This window comes from Etheostoma spectabile, chromosome 5, assembly GCF_008692095.1.
Source record: "Etheostoma spectabile isolate EspeVRDwgs_2016 chromosome 5, UIUC_Espe_1.0, whole genome shotgun sequence".
NCBI classification, from domain to species: Eukaryota; Metazoa; Chordata; class Actinopteri; order Perciformes; family Percidae; genus Etheostoma; species Etheostoma spectabile.
Window position 1 is genome coordinate 12,676,133 of NC_045737.1, and position 20,778 is coordinate 12,696,910.

The 20,778-nt window shown below is 41.2% G+C and overlaps 1 protein-coding gene across 1 annotated transcript in view; it reads left to right on the forward strand.

Annotated features, from left to right (window-relative positions):
- Nucleotides 1–67: 67 nt before the first annotated feature.
- prdm6 (PR domain containing 6) overlaps nucleotides 68–20,778 on the forward strand; it is a 114,270-nt gene continuing 93,559 nt past the window's right edge. The window contains exons 1-4 of the mRNA XM_032515953.1: nucleotides 68–183; nucleotides 2,083–2,795; nucleotides 11,302–11,450; nucleotides 11,791–11,949. Of these exons, the coding sequence (XP_032371844.1) occupies nucleotides 2,099–2,795; nucleotides 11,302–11,450; nucleotides 11,791–11,949 (1,005 nt within the window). The 5' untranslated portion in view covers nucleotides 68–183; nucleotides 2,083–2,098. The remainder of the gene's footprint in view (nucleotides 184–2,082; nucleotides 2,796–11,301; nucleotides 11,451–11,790; nucleotides 11,950–20,778) is intronic.

The following is a 20,778-nucleotide window of genomic DNA, read 5'->3' on the forward strand; positions in this document are numbered from 1 at the left end:
AGAGAGAGAGAGGGGAGGGGAGAGAGAGCAGCAGCCGCTCCGGTAGTTTTGGCTCTGGAGACGCGCAGGACGAAGCGAACTATCCCGGCTCCCATCGATGGTTCACCGCAGCCCGGAGGAGGGACAAACCTTCCACCGCTGCTCGGAAATCTTCGCCCAGGACCTGCACACACTCTGACAGCAGTAAGCCTCTCCTGCGCTTCAACAACTTTCACAATAAAACAAAAGACAAAAAAAACATCCCGGGAAACTCCAGGAGAACCAAGCGGAGCGTCCCCGCGTCTCTACCCACCCACCGACGCCTCTGTTCGGCCACGGAGAGAACCGGACCGCCGATCTGACTTGGACTTAAACGGACCTATTTATTTATTCTGATGACACTTTTACTCACTGCCTGGTTCACATCCTAAACTAATCCAAACTCTGCGCGCTTGGTGTTTATTGCTTTTATTTGGTGCGGTTATTTTGCGCTTGGCGTGCGTAAAATCCGCGCAAAAACAACCATCCGAGACCGAGACAGCGGACCAGAGCAGGGCTGAAGCGGAGGGTCAACCAGGCTAAAGTCAGTTCACAGTCAGTATTTTACAGGCTTTAGAGTTTTCACGTATTCTGTGTTTCAACGATGGCGTTCAGACACTATTCTTATTTACAAAAATAAACCTTACTACTCAGCAACATTAGAAGAAACACTAGAAGAATAAATACTTTAGGATGTAAAATCAAAGTAAATAGACTCCTGTTATAAAATGATGAGATGAGAAGGTTATAAGATTAGAGGCTGAAAAGGAACAAGATGATACGTGTTCTTAGATTAATGTGTTTGTAAATCTGATGATTTACATCTGTTTGAAATACCCCATTTGTACAGCTTTTGGAGATATAATATAGATGTATTTATTCATTGGGGAGAGTTGATAAACTGATGCTGGGCGAGGACAGAAAACAACCTGTCCGTACATCTTAAACAAAAAAACTGTTGAGTGAGTTCATCTCCAGACCATCTGTATATTTATTTTAAACAGAAACACGTGTTCAACTTTGTTTCCAAAGTAAAATCTGTATTTTTAAATCAGACTCAACACACTGAGCAGGATCACCTGAAACCTACTTCTTCTAATTCTCTTATTTGTACTCATTACAAATGTAAATTAGGATTTTAAAGTAGGAAATCTGAGTCTCATTTTACCATTGTAAGCTCAGTTTTAAGCCTAAAATATGAAGTCAAGGTGACTGAGCAGAGGAACTATGTGGAATCAGACTCTAAATGCTTTAAATTTAAATTCTTTGAAAAACATTGTAATTAGGATAAACAAAGATAAAAACAAAAGTATCAGTTTAAATAAGACAATTTAAACACCAGATGTGCTTCATTTGAGGCTTTAATGTAGATTTAATTTGTTCCTCTTAACACCTCAAACATAATTTTAATGCAGTTAACAATTTGACAAAATGTAAATTTGGATAATTTATATCTATTTACAATTTTTATGGTCCACCAAATAATCTCAAATAAAAAAATTGAAGTAGAAACATGATCAGACTCAGGATAATGTGGCTGTGAGGTGCAGGATGGGGTTCTGCGTTAACACCTGAAATGTAAACTCAGAGTAAAAACCTGTAAATCAGGTGGAGATCAGGGGCAGTCTGGCCCGGCTAAACACTGGAAAAATGCGAGTTCAATGTTAATGATGAGGCTGAATTCTAAGTTTCACACCTTTACAGTAAATGCAATACAGCACACTTTGATGTATGTTCATGTTTTGCATCCTAAATCTCAATGAAATGGCTGAAAAGTGATTTTAATGTGGAAACACAGTAATATATGTGACATGTTTATGTGTGTTTGTCTCTTATATGTGATACATCTTTCACATGTAAGGCTAAAGTAGTAAAATATTGTCCTACATGTGTCTTAGCATCCAGATAGTTATTTTTCTGCATCCCACGTGTGTTCGTAGTGAACTTGACACAGTTGTGCGTCGTTGTGTTTGGGTTTAACCTCGCTGCATGGCCACATCCTGCCCTTCCGTCTGAAATGATGCTGATGATTGACGCCTCCTCCTCTCTGATCTCTCCCCTCAGCAGCCGGCGGGCAGCCATGCTGAAGCCGGGCGACGCAAGCGGCTCGGCCTTCTTGAAGGTGGACCCGTCCTACCTGCAGCACTGGCAGCAGCTCTTCCCCCAGTCGCAGCTGAAGGCTCCTCTGGCCCCGCCGCCGCCTCCGCCTGACCGCCTCTCCATCCCCATGGACAGCCTGCGCCCATCCCGCCTGCACAGCCACCTCCTGGCCTCCACACACTGCACCTCCTCGTCTTCATCCACATCCTCCTCCTCTTCTTCTTCCGCAGCAGCAGCAGCAGCAGCAGCAGCTCTAACCCCATCCTCCTCCATCTCCATCTCCACCTCGGCAGGGATCTCCCAGCTGCCCGTCCCCCAGCAGATCGCACTCTTTGGGCAGGCGTTGGCTCCGGTGTGTGGCGGGCCTGGAGGACCAGGGGGAGGAGGAGGAGGAGGAGGAGGAGGAGATCTGATGGTGGTTGTGCCCCCGGAGAACCAACATGGTCACAACCCAGCAGCGGGGCTTCTCCATCAGGCCAAAGAGCAGAGCTGTGGGGGGGTCGGCGTGGTGTCCTCCAGCGTGAAGAGCAGCGGAGGAGGAGGAGGAGGAGAGGAGGGTGGCAAAGCAGCGTCGTCCAGGTTCAAGCTGACGTCGGAGGAGCTGGACTACTACCTGTACGGACAGCAGAGGATGGAGATCATCCCACTGAGCAATCACACGGGAGAGGTCAACAACCGTACGTACACACACACACACACACACGCACACACACACACACACACACACACACACACACACAAAATCTTCCTCGCACACCTCAGGCCGGTCTCTGGCACTGGAGTTTATTTGAGTTGTGTTGACTCTATAATATTCATGAAGAGTCTTTGATTGTGTCTCTGGTGCTCAGAGTTGTCTTTGGACCTCACATTAAATTTTCTCTGATATATAATAAACAAGATATGATATTTCCACACATTGAAATTGTTCTCAGTGGTGAGCAGTGAGTTTTCAACCTGTCATCTTTTAATTTTATTTAAGTGTGAAAAATGATATGAATGTATTCTAAAGTTTAGGAATATATTTCTAAATTATTCCAAAAATAATAATTAGTAATCTATAGTGTTGTTGTAGTGTCCTACAGGGACTTGAAGTGGTTTTTTTTATACTCAATAGAAAGTTTATAGCAACTTTATTATTGCTGCTGCATAACAATCTCCAAAATAATTCTGCAAGACTATTGTGCATGCAGTAAAATAATAATTAATTTGTTATGCTTAATTACACTGTAATTATCCTCTCGTGTTAAAAAATATTTTGTGAATATCATAAGGAAATTTTGCATTACTATTTTAGCCTAATATTCAAACAGGGATGTGGTGTTATTGGCTAAGTGGCTGTTAATTTATTTACTTTACTTTACTTTATATAGTTTTACATTTCCTTGTGTCACTGCAATCCAAAATATTTTGTTGTTGTTCATCAAGCATTAATGGTGCTTTGTATAATATTTCTATATGATTAAAGCCTCACAGAATTAGGCCTGATTGCAGCTACAGATTCACTGAAAATGAGCCCTGTTAAAAAAAAAAGAAGGTGATAAATAAATGAATTATAATTTTATAAAGTAGATTGTTCCCACTTAAAATCTCATTTTCAGGATTTTCCACCAGTTTTAAATATTTAAAAAAAAAATCCAATTTGAAATTCAAACGAATATATAGGAGCTGTATGTAGTCATTAAAATGTAGTTGTATGATGTTACAGTTGGTCTGACAGCTGCAGTGTTGGACAGTAGGAGCTGCGGTGGGGGGTGGGGTGTGGAGAGGGTGTGAGGGGGGGTCTGTGGGGGGGCTCAGGGTCAGAGATCAAAGGTCAGAAGCCTGGCCGGGGTTCAAACACTCAGACAGCAGCGGTAGGCCTGCCGCTCAGAGTTAATATTAACCAGACTCCATTCAGATTTTTATGGAAATAAGCATCGGGGTTTCCACGTGTCTGCCCTCACGCGCTCTCTTGCTTTTCTTTTAGGCCTGCGTGCGCGCTAATGATTAATCTCACTTAAACTCTGATCAAAGCGATCGATTGATTGCATATTAGTTTTATTTCAGGGCAGTTTAAAAAAAAAAAATCAAACGGCTCCTCAGAAGCGTTTGAACAGACTTTTCTTTTTTCATCTTTTAAAAATAAATTATTATTTTGGCTGTTTTTTTTTTAATTTTGATATTTGCAGTTTTTAACTCCGCAGTCAACGAATAAAAACACGTTTTTATTCCGCGAAAATTGATCATTACTTCGATCTCTGCTGCGGATCCTTGTGTGTGTGTGTGTGTGTGTGTGTGTGTGTGTGTGTGTGTGTGTGTGTGTGAGTCTTTAACGCATGACGGCCTCTATCAATATCCCCCACATATAGAGTAGGCCCCACAGACACACACACGTACACACACACACACACACACACACACACACACACACACACACATACATGTACACACACACACACACACACACACCGCTGTCTTTAAAAAAAAAAAAAAATGTGGCACTGTGGTGCGCTTTATACTAAGTCAGCGTGTCCCGTTACACACATAAAAAGTCTCAGTAGCAGCTCAGCGGCCCGTATGTTTTATTATCGCGACACCAAACAACTCTAATGTGTTTAAAATTCCCGTTTTTTTAGATTGTAATAAATCCGCAACTTTCCTTACGTATTGAGCAAATTCATTGTTTATTTATTTTCTACCATTATAACGATTTATTTTAATAATAGGCTATGTCTAAACTCGAAGAACTATTAGCCTAATACGTTTTTAGTTAAGTGTGTCTGCTGAGCCTTAGAGGCTACGTTGTAAAACGTTATGGCATTTATTTTAATACCGTTATGAATCTTTTATTTTAAACATCAGGTTTATTTGATCTAGTGCGACAACAACAGGCCACTCGTGTCTTTATAATATTTATATTTAGTCCTGCTTTTGTCCTGCTCCAGTTTAAAATTCTCCTTTCATAATGCCATAATGTCAGGTCGTAGGTTCACTCTGTGACATCTGTATCGCAACTTTAGAGTTTATTATTAAGTGACTGTCACAGTTTTTGGTTTCAGGCGGTGCGTGTGTGGCATGTGTGTGTGTGTGTGTGACGTGTGTGTGTGTGTGGTGTGTGTGTGGTGTGTGTGGTGTTGGTGTGTGTGTGTGTGTGTGTGTGTGTGGGTATGAGCTGTTTATTCCGCGGTGATAAAACGGACCATCAGCAGTAATCTGCGTCGATACGCGCCGGCAGGGCCGATGAGGGATGGAGGGAAAGCAGGAATTTTGCCGTATATAGTTTGTGTTTGAGAGAGAGAGGAGAGAAGGAGGAAGAGAGAGATGAGAGAAGAGAAGAGAGAGAGAGAGAGAAGGGGGGGGGGGGGGGGATCGATCTTACCGGCCACCGGCCGCTATTTATCATCCCAACACGGCCCCTATTGAGGTCTCTGGGGTTTGATGTGTTGTGTATGTGTGTGTGTGTGTTTGGGGGGGGGGGGGGGGGGGGGTTCGTAGAAAAGCAGTCACTCACACACACACACACCCCTGACCTTGATTATTAATTACACCAATAATGACAATAATATGAAGAACAACACAGAAATGGCCAAAGAGTCATGAGTGTATCATGTGACTTTTTTTGTGATCATTTTATTATCTTATTTCTTTGCATTCGTTATAAATTAATATTCTGCTTCCTGTAATATTCTTGTATTTCTTCCCTCTTTCATTTAAAACAACATGCTGACTGTTTAAATATATTGAATAAATTGCTAACACGTAGCCTACAGTATTTCTAGTAAATTCTTTGCTCTTGTTATGATGGAGAAAATATGGGCAGATTAGATTTGTGATTCATTTTCTTTATTGAAGCACTTGAAATGTAAAAACGTTTAAAGCAAATGTGGGATTTTGGAATTGACTTGGCTTATTTAGGGTTGAGAAGGTTAAAGAACAACAACCTGGACCATGTAATTATACAGTTTAAGGAATAAATCAAATGTAAAATGTTGTGCCTTTTCTTTTTAACAGTAAAGGGGTACTCCAGTCATTTAAAGTTCCACTTCCATAACATTTTATTTAAAAAAGAATGCTAGAATCACATATACTGTCTTTTAGTCTCTAATAGTGGTCAAACTTCCAAAACACCTGGATCCTACATGTCCCATAATGCCAATGGATGACACTTTTTCATTAAGGCCCTCTTTCTGTGGTGAATGTCCATCTTTCACACACTACACCTCCAGTGTGTAACACAGGCTTTCTTTTAGAAAGTGGTAGTATCCAACCACCAAGCTGAGATAACCCTGATGACATCACTATGACATCATCGGGGTTCATCTCTTTTTCAGACTTGACAAAACTTCTCCAGAGACACAGAAGCACTGTTACAGACTTAGTAGTACTTGTGTGTGTGTGTGTGTGTGTGTGTGTGTGTGTGTGTGTGCATGTGCGTGTGCGTGTGCGTGCGTGTGTTTGTGTGTGTGTGTGTGTGTGTGTGTGTGTGTGTGTTTAATTACATTCGTCGGGTCCAAATAAATACACAATACTTGTGGGGTCAAATGCGGGACCCCACAACTTTAACAAGCCGTTTAAGGGTTAAGACTTGTTTTAGGATTAGGATTAGAATTAGGTTATGGTTAGGGGGAGGGTAATGGTTAATGTTAGGCATTTAGTTGTGATGGTTAAGGTTATGGTTAGGGGCTAGGGAATGCATTATATCAATGACGGGTCCCCACAAAGATAGTGAGACGCTTAATGTGGGTGTGGGTGTGTGCGTTGGTGTGTGTGCATGTGTGTGCGTATGTGTGCGTGCACTCCTTTAAATACTCAGAAAATTGCACAGAGTTTGGTTGGTGGCTCCATTGCCTAAGGTGGGTGGGTTTGCGTAATTTGGTTATGGTCCTGAACAAATTGACAATCACATTTTGTCATTAAATTTTGGAGCGACATCAATTTAGATCAGAGATTGATCCTTAAATGGTCAATTATCCCATATTTATACCGTGTGTTTTTTTAACCCAAACATGATTACCTGCCTAATAACCGATTAGAGAGCTTATAAGAGTTTGTTTGACAAACCAGACCATAGAAGAGCTATAAAACCAAAACTAGGAGCTAAAACAGGCTCAGATGTAGAGGTTTGTTCCCTGAGGGTCTACACAGTAGAAGTGAAGTCTCGCTGTGTGGTCCGTCTTCTTCGTGACTCACAGCTGTGTTGGAAACAAATGCAGCTATTAGTATTAGAGTCCAGGAGTTCTTTTTCTTTACACATCCTCAACCTTTTTGTTGCTTGTGATGTGACTCTATTTTACCCTTACAATTAATTGCTCTCAATTATATTGAGTCAGATAAATGCAAATTTATGAAAATTTAGATTACTTATCTGTTAATGAGGCAGTTCAATACCCGCACTTTTAAAATAGATGTGTTTTAACCGGATACAAATATTTGAAATCACGATTTTAAAAAGGATACATCAACAAAGAAATCGTCCTTTTGTGGGAACAAAATAATAAGAAGTGCCCGCAGATGGTGTCAGTGGACACGGGCTCCGGCGCTCAGAGATCAGAGGCAGAGCGGAGCTGTCTAAACACTGGCGATGGATGTAACAGAATACTGAGTTTGAATGATGGGCAGCGAGGAGAGAACGCCATAACAAGTTCACAGCCAGTTCAGTCTGAGAGAGAGGAAGAAGAGGAAGAGAAAAAAGGTTTACAGGAGAGAAGATGACACATTTACAGCTTTAACTTGGACTGTATTAATAGAGTTTGTGTTTAGTCTTAGTAGTTTACCATTACATAAAGTAAATTACATTAGATGTTAAATCCATGTTTGTTTGCAGCCCTAGACCTTTAAAGATCCCCCTCGCGGTAATATACTATTGCCCAAGAAAAGGGCAACATTTCTAGTAACATTTTAAAAGGAACCAAAACAGTAAATCAGTTAGTCTGGAGCACTAGTTTGGGAAACTACAGGCAAATAGTTAAGTCTTCTCTAATTGACATACATGTTGATATTCACTTGTTTTTACTTGTCTTAAGTTCAGTGTGTTGAACACAGTTTTTTTTTTACAAATAGTGTAAAATTGCAAAGTATGGTTTATATCAGAAACAAAATGACTTTGCACTGAACTCACCTGTAGTATGTATGTGTGTGTATTTGTGTCAGTTTGTAGTTTGCAGCTTCAGTTAGAGCTGAAGATCTTTGCCAGAACCCAACGGGATCCGACGGGTTAGCTCGGGCTCTGGCCGGGCTCGGGGCGGGGTCTGGCTGGGCTCGGACCAGGCTCGGGCCGGGGTCTGGCCGGGGTCTGGCCGGGGTCTGGCCGGGCTCGGACCAGGCTCGGGCCGGGTCTGGCCGGGCTTGGGCCGGGGTCTGGCCGGGGTCTGGTAGGGGTCTGGCCGGGCTCGGACCGGGCCTGGGCCGAGCTCGGGCTTGTGCTCCTGGTTGTGTTTCAGGTGGTGAAACGGAGGCTGTCCTCTGGCGATTGCCTGTTGGTTGCGGCGGCAAAGAACGTTATTCACGAATAAATGATGTTAAAAAATTGAGAACTGACTCTTTCTACGCACATTTGAATAATGTCGGGCTGTAAGCGGGTTTGGGCTTTTAAAAAAGTGTCAATCAAAATATACTTGTCAGGGTTGGGCTGAATTCTGTCAGGCCTTGTTGGGCTTAACCTTTAAGGCCGGATTCCACCTCTAGCTGCAGTAGTTAGTGTATCAGAGCTCCGGTGTTGTTCTGCTAAAGAAAACACAAGAATCAAAGCTTACAGAGCTCAGAGTGAAACTCAGCAGCAGATCAGCAGCTCGGCTAGTCTAGTGAGATTTCATGTCATTAACCATTTGAGTCTGAGTCTCTTCTTCATCGTCTCCTCTGTCGTCTCTCTGCACTGTGAACCTTCTAATGAAGCTGTGAAAATAATCAGTGAGTCGCTGTGGATGGACGATCACCTCTCTCATGTTCATACATTAATTATAAGGACAACATTGGAGTCAGGACGGGGCTAACCTAACTCAACATGAAGACTGAAAGCAGATGCAAACGGCAAGCCTGGCTCCCTCCAAAGTTGAAAAATACCAGCACCTCTAAAGCTCACTGATTAACCCGCTATGCATCACATGTTTCCTCTGAACACAAACAGAAATGTAAGAAAACCTGTTTTTTTTACGTCTACAAAGGGTGAACTCATCCTTTAATATATGGAACACTATGTTGGGTTTCCACCTTTAATCCTCTTAGTTTCAGTTAAGCCAAGATTAATTTTGGGGCATTTTGGCTTTTGATAGATAGGCCAGTTGTAGATATGAAAGGGGAAATAGAGAGGGGAGAATGACATGCAGCAAAGGGCCGCAGGTTGGAATCAAACCCGGGCCCGCTGCGTCGAGGACTAAACCTCTATATATGGGTGCCTGCCCCACCAACTGAGCAATCCAGGCGCCCCAGGGATCAGTGCATCTTAAGTTGATCGAAAAACAATACATTTGTATGTATGAATCGAACCCTGGGCCGCTGCATTAAGGACTGAGCCTTGGTACATGGGGCGCACGCTCTACCAGGTGAGCTGCCCGGGCACCCCCTGACTTTATTTCAATGTCCAGACAAATCAACACAGTTGTCAGGTACACAGGACGACACACAGTGTCCCATTAAACACAGTGGTCCCATTGGCGAAGACTACGTTGAGCTGGTGTGGAGTGGAGGATGGAGGAGAAGTCAGCCTGTGAAATTTTTCCCATTTACTCGACCGTGAACCTGTGTCTCATTTTGTGGTTCATAAACGACCGTAATGTGGTTTAATTTACTTCTATCAATCATGGTGTAAAAGTAGATGTCAGCCTCTCATTTCATTTTGGGAAAAACAGAAACAAAGCAACATTAACATCCTGTTCCTCTCAGCCCGCTCTGCGCTGTGTGGCTCTGTGGGAGTTTTGTGTCCAGATAATAATCTCTCATTATGTTGCTACACTCAATTAACATCCATTACTGTCAGACTGCATCTCTGAGTAAATGTTGACACTCGCTAATTCCCAGCCATGCTCTCGCCACATTTAACCTGGAAAAACACAGCAGAGAGCAGAGAGCAGTTTTTAGCGGTTTGTACTTTTTTTTTAGGAGAGTTTCAAACACCACAACCCTTTTTCTTCCTCTTCCCCTTTTCTTCCCTTTCCTTTTTTTCACCTTGTGAGATGGTTATTTTATACGACCAAAGGACAAACTCTCTTAAAGATTAAATTACATAACAAAGCTGTACACTGACAACCAAGTCAGCTACTGCAACAAACAACCATTATAGAAAAATTCGAATTTATTTCTTCTAAAAAAGCATAATTCGTTATGTTATTAATGTCATCTGAAGAAAGTAAAAACAGATTGTCGTTTAAAAAAATTACACTTAATTTGCGTATTGTGCAAAGTGAAAATATATACTTCTCCAACTATACACATTGCAGCTTTTATCCAAAGTATAATCTACATTAAAATGATGTACTTACTTATTTACCATCCTTTGATACTGGTATCATATACTTATGTAACGTCAAGTAATCATTATGTTTGTAATATTTTGACAGTGTGGTGAAACCAACCACGGTCACTTTGACCCCAAAATAAAATCATTGAACTAAAAATGTTCGAAAGTCAACACTATTCATTTTATTGATCTTTCAAAAACAAAAGTAAAAAGATAGGACCTCCTGTTAAAAATAGGGTTGAATAAATGTAATTTGAATTAAGATTTTTATTTTTTCAATTGTCCTTATGACATGATGTCATTAGTAACAAATTGATTGCCAAAGTTATGACAAATTAAAATAATAGAATAAAGCACCTGTGCGATAGGACAAAAAGTTCTGAGAACCAAAAAAATAACAATAAAAAATCACAATATTCATAGAAATCACACTCACTGTCTCACACTCACCGACTCTGACTTTTAGCCCTTTGCTGCATGTCATTCCCCCCCCCCTCTCCCCTTTCATTCTTCTGTCCTATCAAAATAAAGGCTGAAATTGCCCCACAAATCATCTTAAACAAAAACATGCAAAGTTTCTAAAATCATAGACTGGATTCAGGGACTAAACACCACATTTACATTCAAGAACTGTGCGTTTTTAAAATATAGGTTATATATTTAAATCGTATACATGGTTTCATCAAGTGCATCTTGTTTGTCTGTTGGTGGTAAAACGTTACACTCAGTAGAATCTCCTCTCGTATCCCCAGGTTGTGACATGTGTGCAGATAACAGGAACGGCGAGTGTCCGATGCACGGCCCTCTTCACTCTCTGCGTCGACTCGTCGGCACCAGCAGCACGGCAGCGCCTGTCACCCTGCCGGATGTCCCTGATTGGCTCAGAGATCTGCCCAGAGAGGTGAGACTTCCCTCTGCCTGTCTGTCTGTCTGTCTGTCTGTCTGTCTGTCGGATGCCTGAGTTTTGTGTTATACAACGTTTTAAAATGGAATGGAAATATTCAAGTAAAGTATGTAAGTACCTCAACTTTGTACTTACAGTAAGTACATTACTTGAGTAAATGTACTTGGTTCCAATCCACCACTGACCGCTGCCCAGTGCATAGAAATAAATTGTATTGATAGATATATCTGCACTGAGCAGAGTTGTTTTATTGACCTATATGTGTGTGTGTGTGTGTGTGTGTGTGTGTGTGTGTGTGTGTGTGTGTGTGTGTCTGTGTGTCTGTGTGTCTGTGCAGGTGTGTCTGTGCACCAGTACCGTTCCTGGTCTGGGTTACGGGATCTGTGCGTCTCAGAGGATCCCTCAGGGAACCTGGATCGGCCCGTTTCAGGGGGTCCCTCTGCTGCTGGACAAACTGCATTCTGGAGCGGTCCGAAACAGCAGACACCTGTGGGAGGTAAGAAAGCCTGTGAGTGGAAGTGTGTGGACTTATGGGTACTGTAGTGTACGTATCAAAAAAGGAGTCGAATCCCTGTGAGGAGGATGACAGGTGGTGGAGACTGAATGAGAACAACAATGCGTCAAAAATCCCAATTTTAACACTTCCTAATGATGGGCGGAAATGAAGGAAAAAGCTTTTCGAACGACTCTTTGTCTGGTATGTACCAAGTCAGCCTTTCAAACGTACCAGGGCTAATGAATCCCCAACAAACGGCATCATGGAAGGTTAATGGTGCATTTACAAGCTCCTCGGATGATCGTCGCTCTGACTATTGCGTGTTCATGAGCTTCAGGCCTCAATGGTGCATTAGTATGTAGCATCTTTATTAATGCAAACTCAGGGTGACTGGTTAATGCATTGAAGAGAAGTTTTGTGGGGGTGGACATCTACAAAAAGTATTAAAACTCGAAAGGAACCAGTTCTGTGAAAAGCATTGGTCAGCCCATCAATGATTCAAGCATAAAAAAACTATAGTTCTCTTTTTAAGACAACATTTGGACATCATGGACGGGACTGAAATGTGTTGAGCATCCCTTGACCAAGAGTGGAGATAGACATTCTTATTGTTATTTTGACTTAAACCATTTAGTGGCACATTACTGCAGGTCTTCCAAGGTATTCAAAAGTATTAAATATGGTCTCTGCAGGCAGATTTATGTGTAGATGAGAGACCTTCACCACCTCTAAACTAAAAAGGAGATTGTTGTGATCGTGGATTGCTGCTGCAGGAGGCAGATTCAATCCTTTGTTGTGGAGTTTCAGTCAAACATCGTCCCCACTGTCAGCTACAGCAGCTGGAAGATCATCAGTGGAGTGAAGATTTTAGCAAGAACCTAAAATGAATTTTTCACTTTAAAATTGGTAAACCTTTCACACGTTTAATGCCAAATTACATTAATTTCATTGCTTTCATCATTAAAAATGATTGTTATAGCTGGAAAGTACTCAAAAAGATGTATCGTCCCTGCTGGTTTTTCTTCTTGAAGCCGGTATAAAGTTGTTAAAAAGTCTTACATTTTACTCTGTGATCTTGTGTGCATATAGTACATGTTTAAATTTAGTGTGTGTGTGTGCGTGTGTGTGGGTGTGCGCACGTGCGGGTGTGCGCACGTGCGTGTATGTGCTTATGGTCAGCGACATGTCACCTCTCAGTCCATTGATCAGAGGAGATTGTATTTACATACAGTGGCAGGAGAAAGTCAATGTGGCAGTTATAAACAGCTGCATTAGCATTAGAGAAAGAGGGGGGAGAGAAAGAGAGAGGCAGTGAAGGATGCTGGGAGACAGAGAGATAGATGAGTCCCTTGTGGCCGAGCTGGTAAAGGTCAGTCAGACGTCGGTTGATCGGACATCAGTCTCTCTGCTGTTAACAGCAGGAGGGGTGGGGGTGTGGGTGGGGGTGTGGGGAATTATCTGGGGCTTGGGGGTGTCCTACAAGGGGTCAGAGGTCGGTGTGGGGGGGGGGGTGGGCAGGTAAAGATATCATAGGCCAAGTCCGGCAGGAGCAAGGAGCTCGTCACGTCAGGATTTATGCTTCAAAAAAGAGAAAGAGTTGTGTTCACTGACTACAGGATTTTACAGTTCTTAATTACTTGATCTGATGCAGATTCAGGACAGAGACTTGTACAGTCGGTATTCAGCTGTTAGGGCGTTTTCACACCTGTAGTTCGTTTGCTTTGGTCCAAATCACTTGGGGAGTTTGTAAACTTGGAGCGATTTGCTCTCGGTCGGTTTGGTTCGGTTGGAAAAATCCAAGTGTACAAAAATGCACTTTTTATATATTGTATCCTAATTTTCAAAATATAAAGTGTTTCTGTTAAAATTATGATTTTATAATACAAAATAACATGGGATGCACAATATGTAGTGAGCCAATACATTATCGTCCGATAATGGGACACTTATATTATGTACGGTCTGTGGTATTATTATGATAATGAAATTATAGCCAATAAATAGAGATGATAATAAAGCTTTTGTTTTATATTGAGTTTTTCATCTGTTGACATGGGTGATATGACAGATTTTGTCAAGGCAATTTGAAATTCTTGCTAAATGCTATAAAAGCCATGTTTGTGAAGTTTTGTGATGTAATTTACTAGAAGGAAAAAATTTAATATTTGAAGAGTGGAAACTGTTTTTTTATTTAGATCAGAGCTATGGAATAATTAATTGTTCTTTGCTCACTACCTTAGCCTTTCTTACTCTCAGGTGTGCATAAACGTCTTTTTAAAACACAGAAATGTGAAATCATGGCTTATTTTATTGGTACCCGCCATAAGAAGCAGGTAATTCTTATTATTATGGATATTGGCTAAAATATAATCCATATCATGCATTGCTAAAAGTTACATCTTTATTTTGGTTAAGTTATGACTTTTTTTCCCGCAATATTAGAGCTTTTCTCCCAACATGTTTTCTTGAAATCTCTGTTTTTTGGTGGCGTTAGATTTATAATGTGCATATCCAAACATTGGCATTCAGTGCATTAGCCAGACTATTCATTTCTCATTTCTCAATATGAATTGTGTTTTTTTTCTTTCTTTTTGTTTCACTTATTTGGATTTGCTTGCTTGAAGTAACTTTTCCTTCCTTTAATAATTTGAAATTTTTTCTTTTAAAGAAATGTCACGTTCCTACACGATTACGATAATCAAACCTTTATTCAGGTCAGGAAAAATGACTTTTTCTGGTTGTAAATGGAGATTTTCCATCCTCAGGGTATGTGATATACAATAAAATATATACAGGTACAGAGTGTAAAAATGCATCTCGTAAGTGTGAAAACACTTATAAGTGTGTGGAGGTTTAAAAAACCAATTATTATTCCTGGATAGGTTGTAAAAGCCAGAGTAAAGAGGAGGAGGAAGGAGAAGTGAATTGGCCACATTAGGGTTTTCTGAAGCTCAGTGTTTAAATGTCCTTGTCCAGTTGCAGTATTTGCCGAGTGGAGCTGGGACCCACTGTGGGGTTTCGAACCAGCCATCGAAGCCCTCGGCCCCGGAGAAATGCTGATCCGATAACCCGGCTCTAACCATCGGCAGGTTATCGGCTGCCGGGCTTAAACTGGTCATTAGGCCTATTGATGAAGAAGCTTCACACGCAGATCCCATTAAAACTCACTGGTTGTTAAACTCACTTATTGACGTTCCCCAAAACTGGAAGAGATATTTATCCTATAGCCAATCAGGGAGCTTGTGTCGTGTTGTCTATGGTGTCTGGGAAGGGCCAGTTTTAATTAAGACACTTGCAGTTACGTCTGGGTGGAACAGAGGAGGATTCTTTTGTAACGTGGTATTTCACGCCTCGACACATCGATCTCCCACGAGGCCGAGCTCAGTGTTTGAGTTCATGGAGGAATAATTCTCCAGAACTTCCTCGCTCACTGTTCCTGTACACGTGACAAAGAGATGTTGACACTTATATTATTTTAATATCTATAATATGTTTGGAGATTTTTAACCCCATACATGAGGTCTGATGTAGGACCGTGGAGAAAGCATCCTTTAAAGCACATTTTCAATAGAATGCTTGATAGATAAAGTAGTAGTGCTAAAGTAGCCTAGTTAGTTGATTAATCAGGTAATCAACTGGCAGGAAATAAATGGACAGAAATTTCTTTTTCCGGTTCCAGTTTTTCTAAAGATTTCCATGCTTTTTTTCTGATTTACTGAATATCATTTGTAACACAAAAATATTTTTTATTTGTTTTGGACACAACCTAGTCTGTGTTGTCTAGCTTTTTTTCACTGTTTCTGTCATTTGCAGCAAGCAACTGCATGGAGGGGGGGGGGCTGTGCGCGATCATGAAAAGGGCTCGCATCATGTGGACCTGCTGACAGTTTTGTTGTCATTACTTAATATTCAAATGAAAAAGATGCAATGTCCGGAACACTGCTTAAGCCCCCATAATTAAAGATAAAGGCAAAGTTTCTACCCTACTGGGTCTTCTTCAGGCAATTCCATTTTTTTTACTTTATTATTTCTCACCTGCCAGAAGGTGGGATGCTCACACAAATACTTTTATAAACATTACTAAATATTCCTCATGGGGGAAGACAGAAACTACGCACTATAGCTTTAAGTATAAGAATATTTTGCAGTCAAACAAATGTAAAAAGAAAAGCAATGATGGAAATAGGTTTATTCACTGAAACTTATATAAAAGTAGCAAATACCCACAATTTAAAATACGCCTGGTCCTAAGTTCAATTTTTCAAATGTGCAATTAAATGTACTCAACTATCAGAAAGAAAGTATAGAATGTGTATGTGCTTTCAGATTAGTTATAGAAGGAAACGGGGAGTAAAGGAAAGCATCAGAGGCAGGAAAGAAAAATTGGAAGGAAAGAGGGACAAAAGAAGTAAATAATTCGAGAAGAAAAGTAGAAGGTATCTTACCCTCCTAGAGATGGTTTACCACCTTTTTACATTTTGAATCTGCCAAGTAACCGATCATTCTCATTTAAAGAACCAGAAACTTGTTTGACTGGAAAAGTTTGATTCCAAAGTCTGAATTAGTCTGAATTACCACCCACATTTTTATTAACTCAAATAGGTCTTGTTTTGCTCTACAGACATTTTTTCAAATTAAATCACGGTGCACAGCTCTTCCACACACTATACACCTGCTTTATTCAGAATGGCCGTGCATAGTAATGAAGACGATTTGTCTTTTAGTTTTGAAAGAAAAATGGTGTTGTCTGGATGGACGCAGGCAGCTGTATACAAAAACTGAATTTCCATAGCAACCAGTAACTCCAGCCATGAGATAAATAAAGTACGAAATGTAATATTTCCTTCTAACACGTGTTGTTTAGATATGAAGCTTAAGAAGACTTTTAGCATCATTAACAACACTAAAGGCACCTGACCAGGTGTCACCAAGAGTGAGAATGTGTTGGAAAGAAAGTCTTCCAAAGAGGAAATGCTGTCCTCCAGTTAAGTACCAGAACCTGAGATGTGTGCAGTTATTGAGTCACATTACAGGGAATATTTCCCCTTTGAATATTTCCCCTTGTGTCTGACCGTTCTTGCTGAGGGAAAGGAAGGCAGTTTCCCGAGTATTCGAACGGGTGACCTCCCGGTCCGAAACCTCGAGGCCATCCTGATTGAAAAGAATGTGCAGTACAAACAGGAGAAACATCCTGAAGTCACAGCTCTGACCTCGTCCTCTGAAGGTTTTTTTTCTTTTACGGGAGTTTTCTTTTGGACAGATCTGAGACGGGACAAGCTGTCAGTGCGGAGTCAGTGAAAACAGCCCCAAACATCAGAAAGAATGGAAAACTTCAGCTGCACAGTTTGAGGCTAAATATTTTTTTAGTTTGATGGGACTCCTGAGGATTCAGAAAAATCCCAAATCCCTGTTGGTATCTTGGCTTTTAACATCTTAAAATGTATTTTCTTTGTCTGCTTCTTGTAAGTGAAACACTGTTGTCCGTCTTAACTCGGCCGTCGGTCGGTTTGTGTTTGTCTGTCCGTCCATCGTCGTATTCCCGCTGTATTCCCAGCAGAATTCCCATTGACTTTGTGTTTTCAGTAGTTTGTGGTCACAGCGTCCCGTAAAGACTCTGTAATGTTTTCTCAACTGATGTCATTATTTAATGTTTGCGTAACTGTCTGTAATCTGGGTTTTATAAAAGGGCCACTGACATCATCCGTTTGATTATCAAAAGGTTTTTATGTTGAATTATATGTTTTGGTTGCCTGTTGCTTTGATTGCAGTGAGGCGTTTGAGTTTTTATCGATGGAATTTTGGAATAAAAGCAGTGACGACCGCATTGATGTACTGCAGCAGCTTAGTGGCTTTCAAGTTCATCTGAAGAGTCTTGAGAGCTCACGGCTCATGATACAGTGTTAAAAAGCTGTTAATGTGAAGATATTCAAAAAAAAGTCCTGTCACGTCTACAATGTAGTGATGAAAGTGATTGCAACAAACATTATTTCTTGGGGCGACCTCTAGCTCACCCAGTGAGAGTGTTCGCCCCATGTTGGCCTGGGTTCAATGCTGACCTGTGGCCCTTTGCTGTGTGAGAAATGTGGGAAGACCATCTCTCTTCCCCTTTCATGTCTCTACTATTATAAAGGGAAAAGCCCCAAAAAAATAATCTTTAAAAACACACATTTTCGGTCACAAAGTAGCAGATTCTAGGGATTAGAAATGAAGGTGAAGCGTGGAAATGACGCTGACAATAGACACGTACAATTAGGGTTATGGGTTAACCATTTGAACCCACAATGTGCATCTGTTTTGTCCAATCAAAACACACAGATCAGAACTATAGTTGGACCGGACCTGGAACCAAGGTGAACCAGAGACCCTGTTCTGGGGTTTAAATGAAAAAAACCTCTTTCTGGCTCCCAGTAGATCATGTAACTTGAAATTCGGACTTCGGCCACCATAAACCACCACTCACCGACGGCGCTGTTTGGTTAAACCCACTCGGTGAGTCAGGTTAACTCAGTTCATTTCTCCACTCTGTGTGACATTACCCTGTAGGCATGGTAACCACGGGAGGTTCAAGAACAAAGATTGGGGAGTTCCCTCAGGACTTTCATGTTGGAATAACAGAGTGTGTTTGTGTATAAGTGTGTAGTCTCTTCATAAGTCAGTGTGTTTTCACACAGTGTTAGAGCCGCTGGTTGTTTCCTCTCCTGTGTCGCTGTCTGTTCTCTTCACACGTTGCGATGAGCTGCAGTATGAACTCTCAATGTTATCTTCATGTCTGAGCTTTGAAACCTTCTCTGTATGTTGGTCATCTTCTAACAGCTTTAAAGCTGCAAATATGAATCCATTAATTAATTATTAAAGTAATCGCCAACAATTTAATAATAGATTATTTGGTTCAGGGTAATTTCTTATGAAAAAGAAGTCAAACTTCACTGATTCCATTTTCTTAAACATGAACATTTTTACTGTTTCTTCTCCCCTCTGTGACCTCCTCCTCCTGTAGGAGTTGGTACCTCAGTCCTGTAGGAGTTGGTACCTCAGTACTGTAGGAGTTGATACCTCAGTCCTGTAGGAGTTGGTACCTCAGTCCTGTAGGAGTTGGTACCTCAGTCCTGTAGGAGTTGGTACCTTAGTCCTAGGAGTTGGTACCTTAGTCCTAGGAGGTGGTACCTCAGTCCTGTAGGAGTTGGTACCTTAGTCCTAGGAGTTGGTACCTTAGTCCTAGGAGTTGGTACCTTAGTCCTGTAGCTGTTGGTTCCTCAGTCTCAGGAGTTGGTACCTCAGTCTTAGGAGTTGGTACCTCAGTCCTGTAGGAGTTGGTACCTTAGTCCTGTAGAAGTTGGTACCTTAGTCCTAGGAGTTGGTACCTTAGTCCTAGGAGTTGGTACCTTAGTCCTGTAGCTGTTGGTTCCTCAGTCTCAGGAGTTGGTACCTCAGTCCTGTAGGAGTTGGTACCTCAGTCCTGTAGGAGTTGGTACCTCAGTTCTTGGAGATGGTACCTCAGTTCTAGGAGTTGGTACCTCTGTCCTGTAGGAGTTGGTACCTGGAATCGACCGGAATTCTCTTTTATTGTTAGCACAGCCGAGAAATGTTAACGCGACGAGTACAGTTTTACAATTCTTTAAAACCGAAAAACTTCCAAAAATTATTCTGTGTCATGTTCTACTAGTTTAACAGTAATTAAATTATATAATAAAAAATAAATACATTTATTTGATATGATTTATTTAAATTTATATCATAATGAAAATGTTCCCCGTTATTCGGTGTGAGCCGGTATACCGCCCAGCACTATGAGAAAGCAGCAGCAGTCAGACTGTTGACTCGAGGTGAATCAGGGTTGGTTATCAAAATATTATCCATCTCTCGATTATTACCCTCTGATTTATGAGTCGGCTCTCTGCTCGCTAAAAACACAGTTTCACATGGTGACAAGGTTCTCTCTGGATGTATGGAGGTCCAGACTGTTGCTCTTGGGCACAACAGCGGCGGTGATGGCAGCAGGTTTATGAGGCTTACTGCTGAAAATGACAGGTTGTGATTAAGAAAAATGAAAGATTTGTCGGACTAAATACAAGCGTGTCATAGACGGGATGAATGAGGAGCAGTCAGTCTTTATTTCACATGGCAAGTCGGCTATGAACACATTATGTGGTTAGCGAACATTTAACATCAGATGGATGTTTCTCTCCGTTAGGACACTGAGGGGGAGAGAAAAGAGGAGAAACGATAAAGATTTCGAAATTAAAGAGGGAAAAAAAGGAAATAAAGCTTGACATTTGGATTTAACTTAAAGCAGGCCAGGAGGATTTGAAGAGATTTTAAATACACATAAAGGATATAAAGGATAAGGCTGGTGCGATTCTTTGTTTTTCTTCATCATCAGCAAATTCCATAAAAAAGACCAAAACCAACAACATGTTAGTCAGTCTCTCAGTACCTTCTGACTTCCTATCTGTAGCTCTCAGCTCAGAGCCCATTGGTTCCTATGGAGACCTAAAAAGGAAACAGTATTACTGTATGTCTTCTGCAAACAGCAGCTTCATAGTTCGTCAATGTAATTCCACACAGTTTGGTGGCCTCAGTTTTCGCCCCCAGGAGGTTGGAAGGTCAAGTGTGTGCGTGTATGTGTGTTTGAGTGTGTGTGTGTGTGTGTGTGTGTGTGTGTGTGTGTGTGTGTGTGTGTGTGAGCGCGTGTGTGTAAATGCCTGCACGTACAAGGTCTCAACCATGGCGAATTTGCACATGTTTAATGGTGTTCCCTTTAAAGTATTATATTATGCTTGAAGTTTTTCTGACAGATGCTTCTGCAGTTTAGGTAATTATCCCATGATT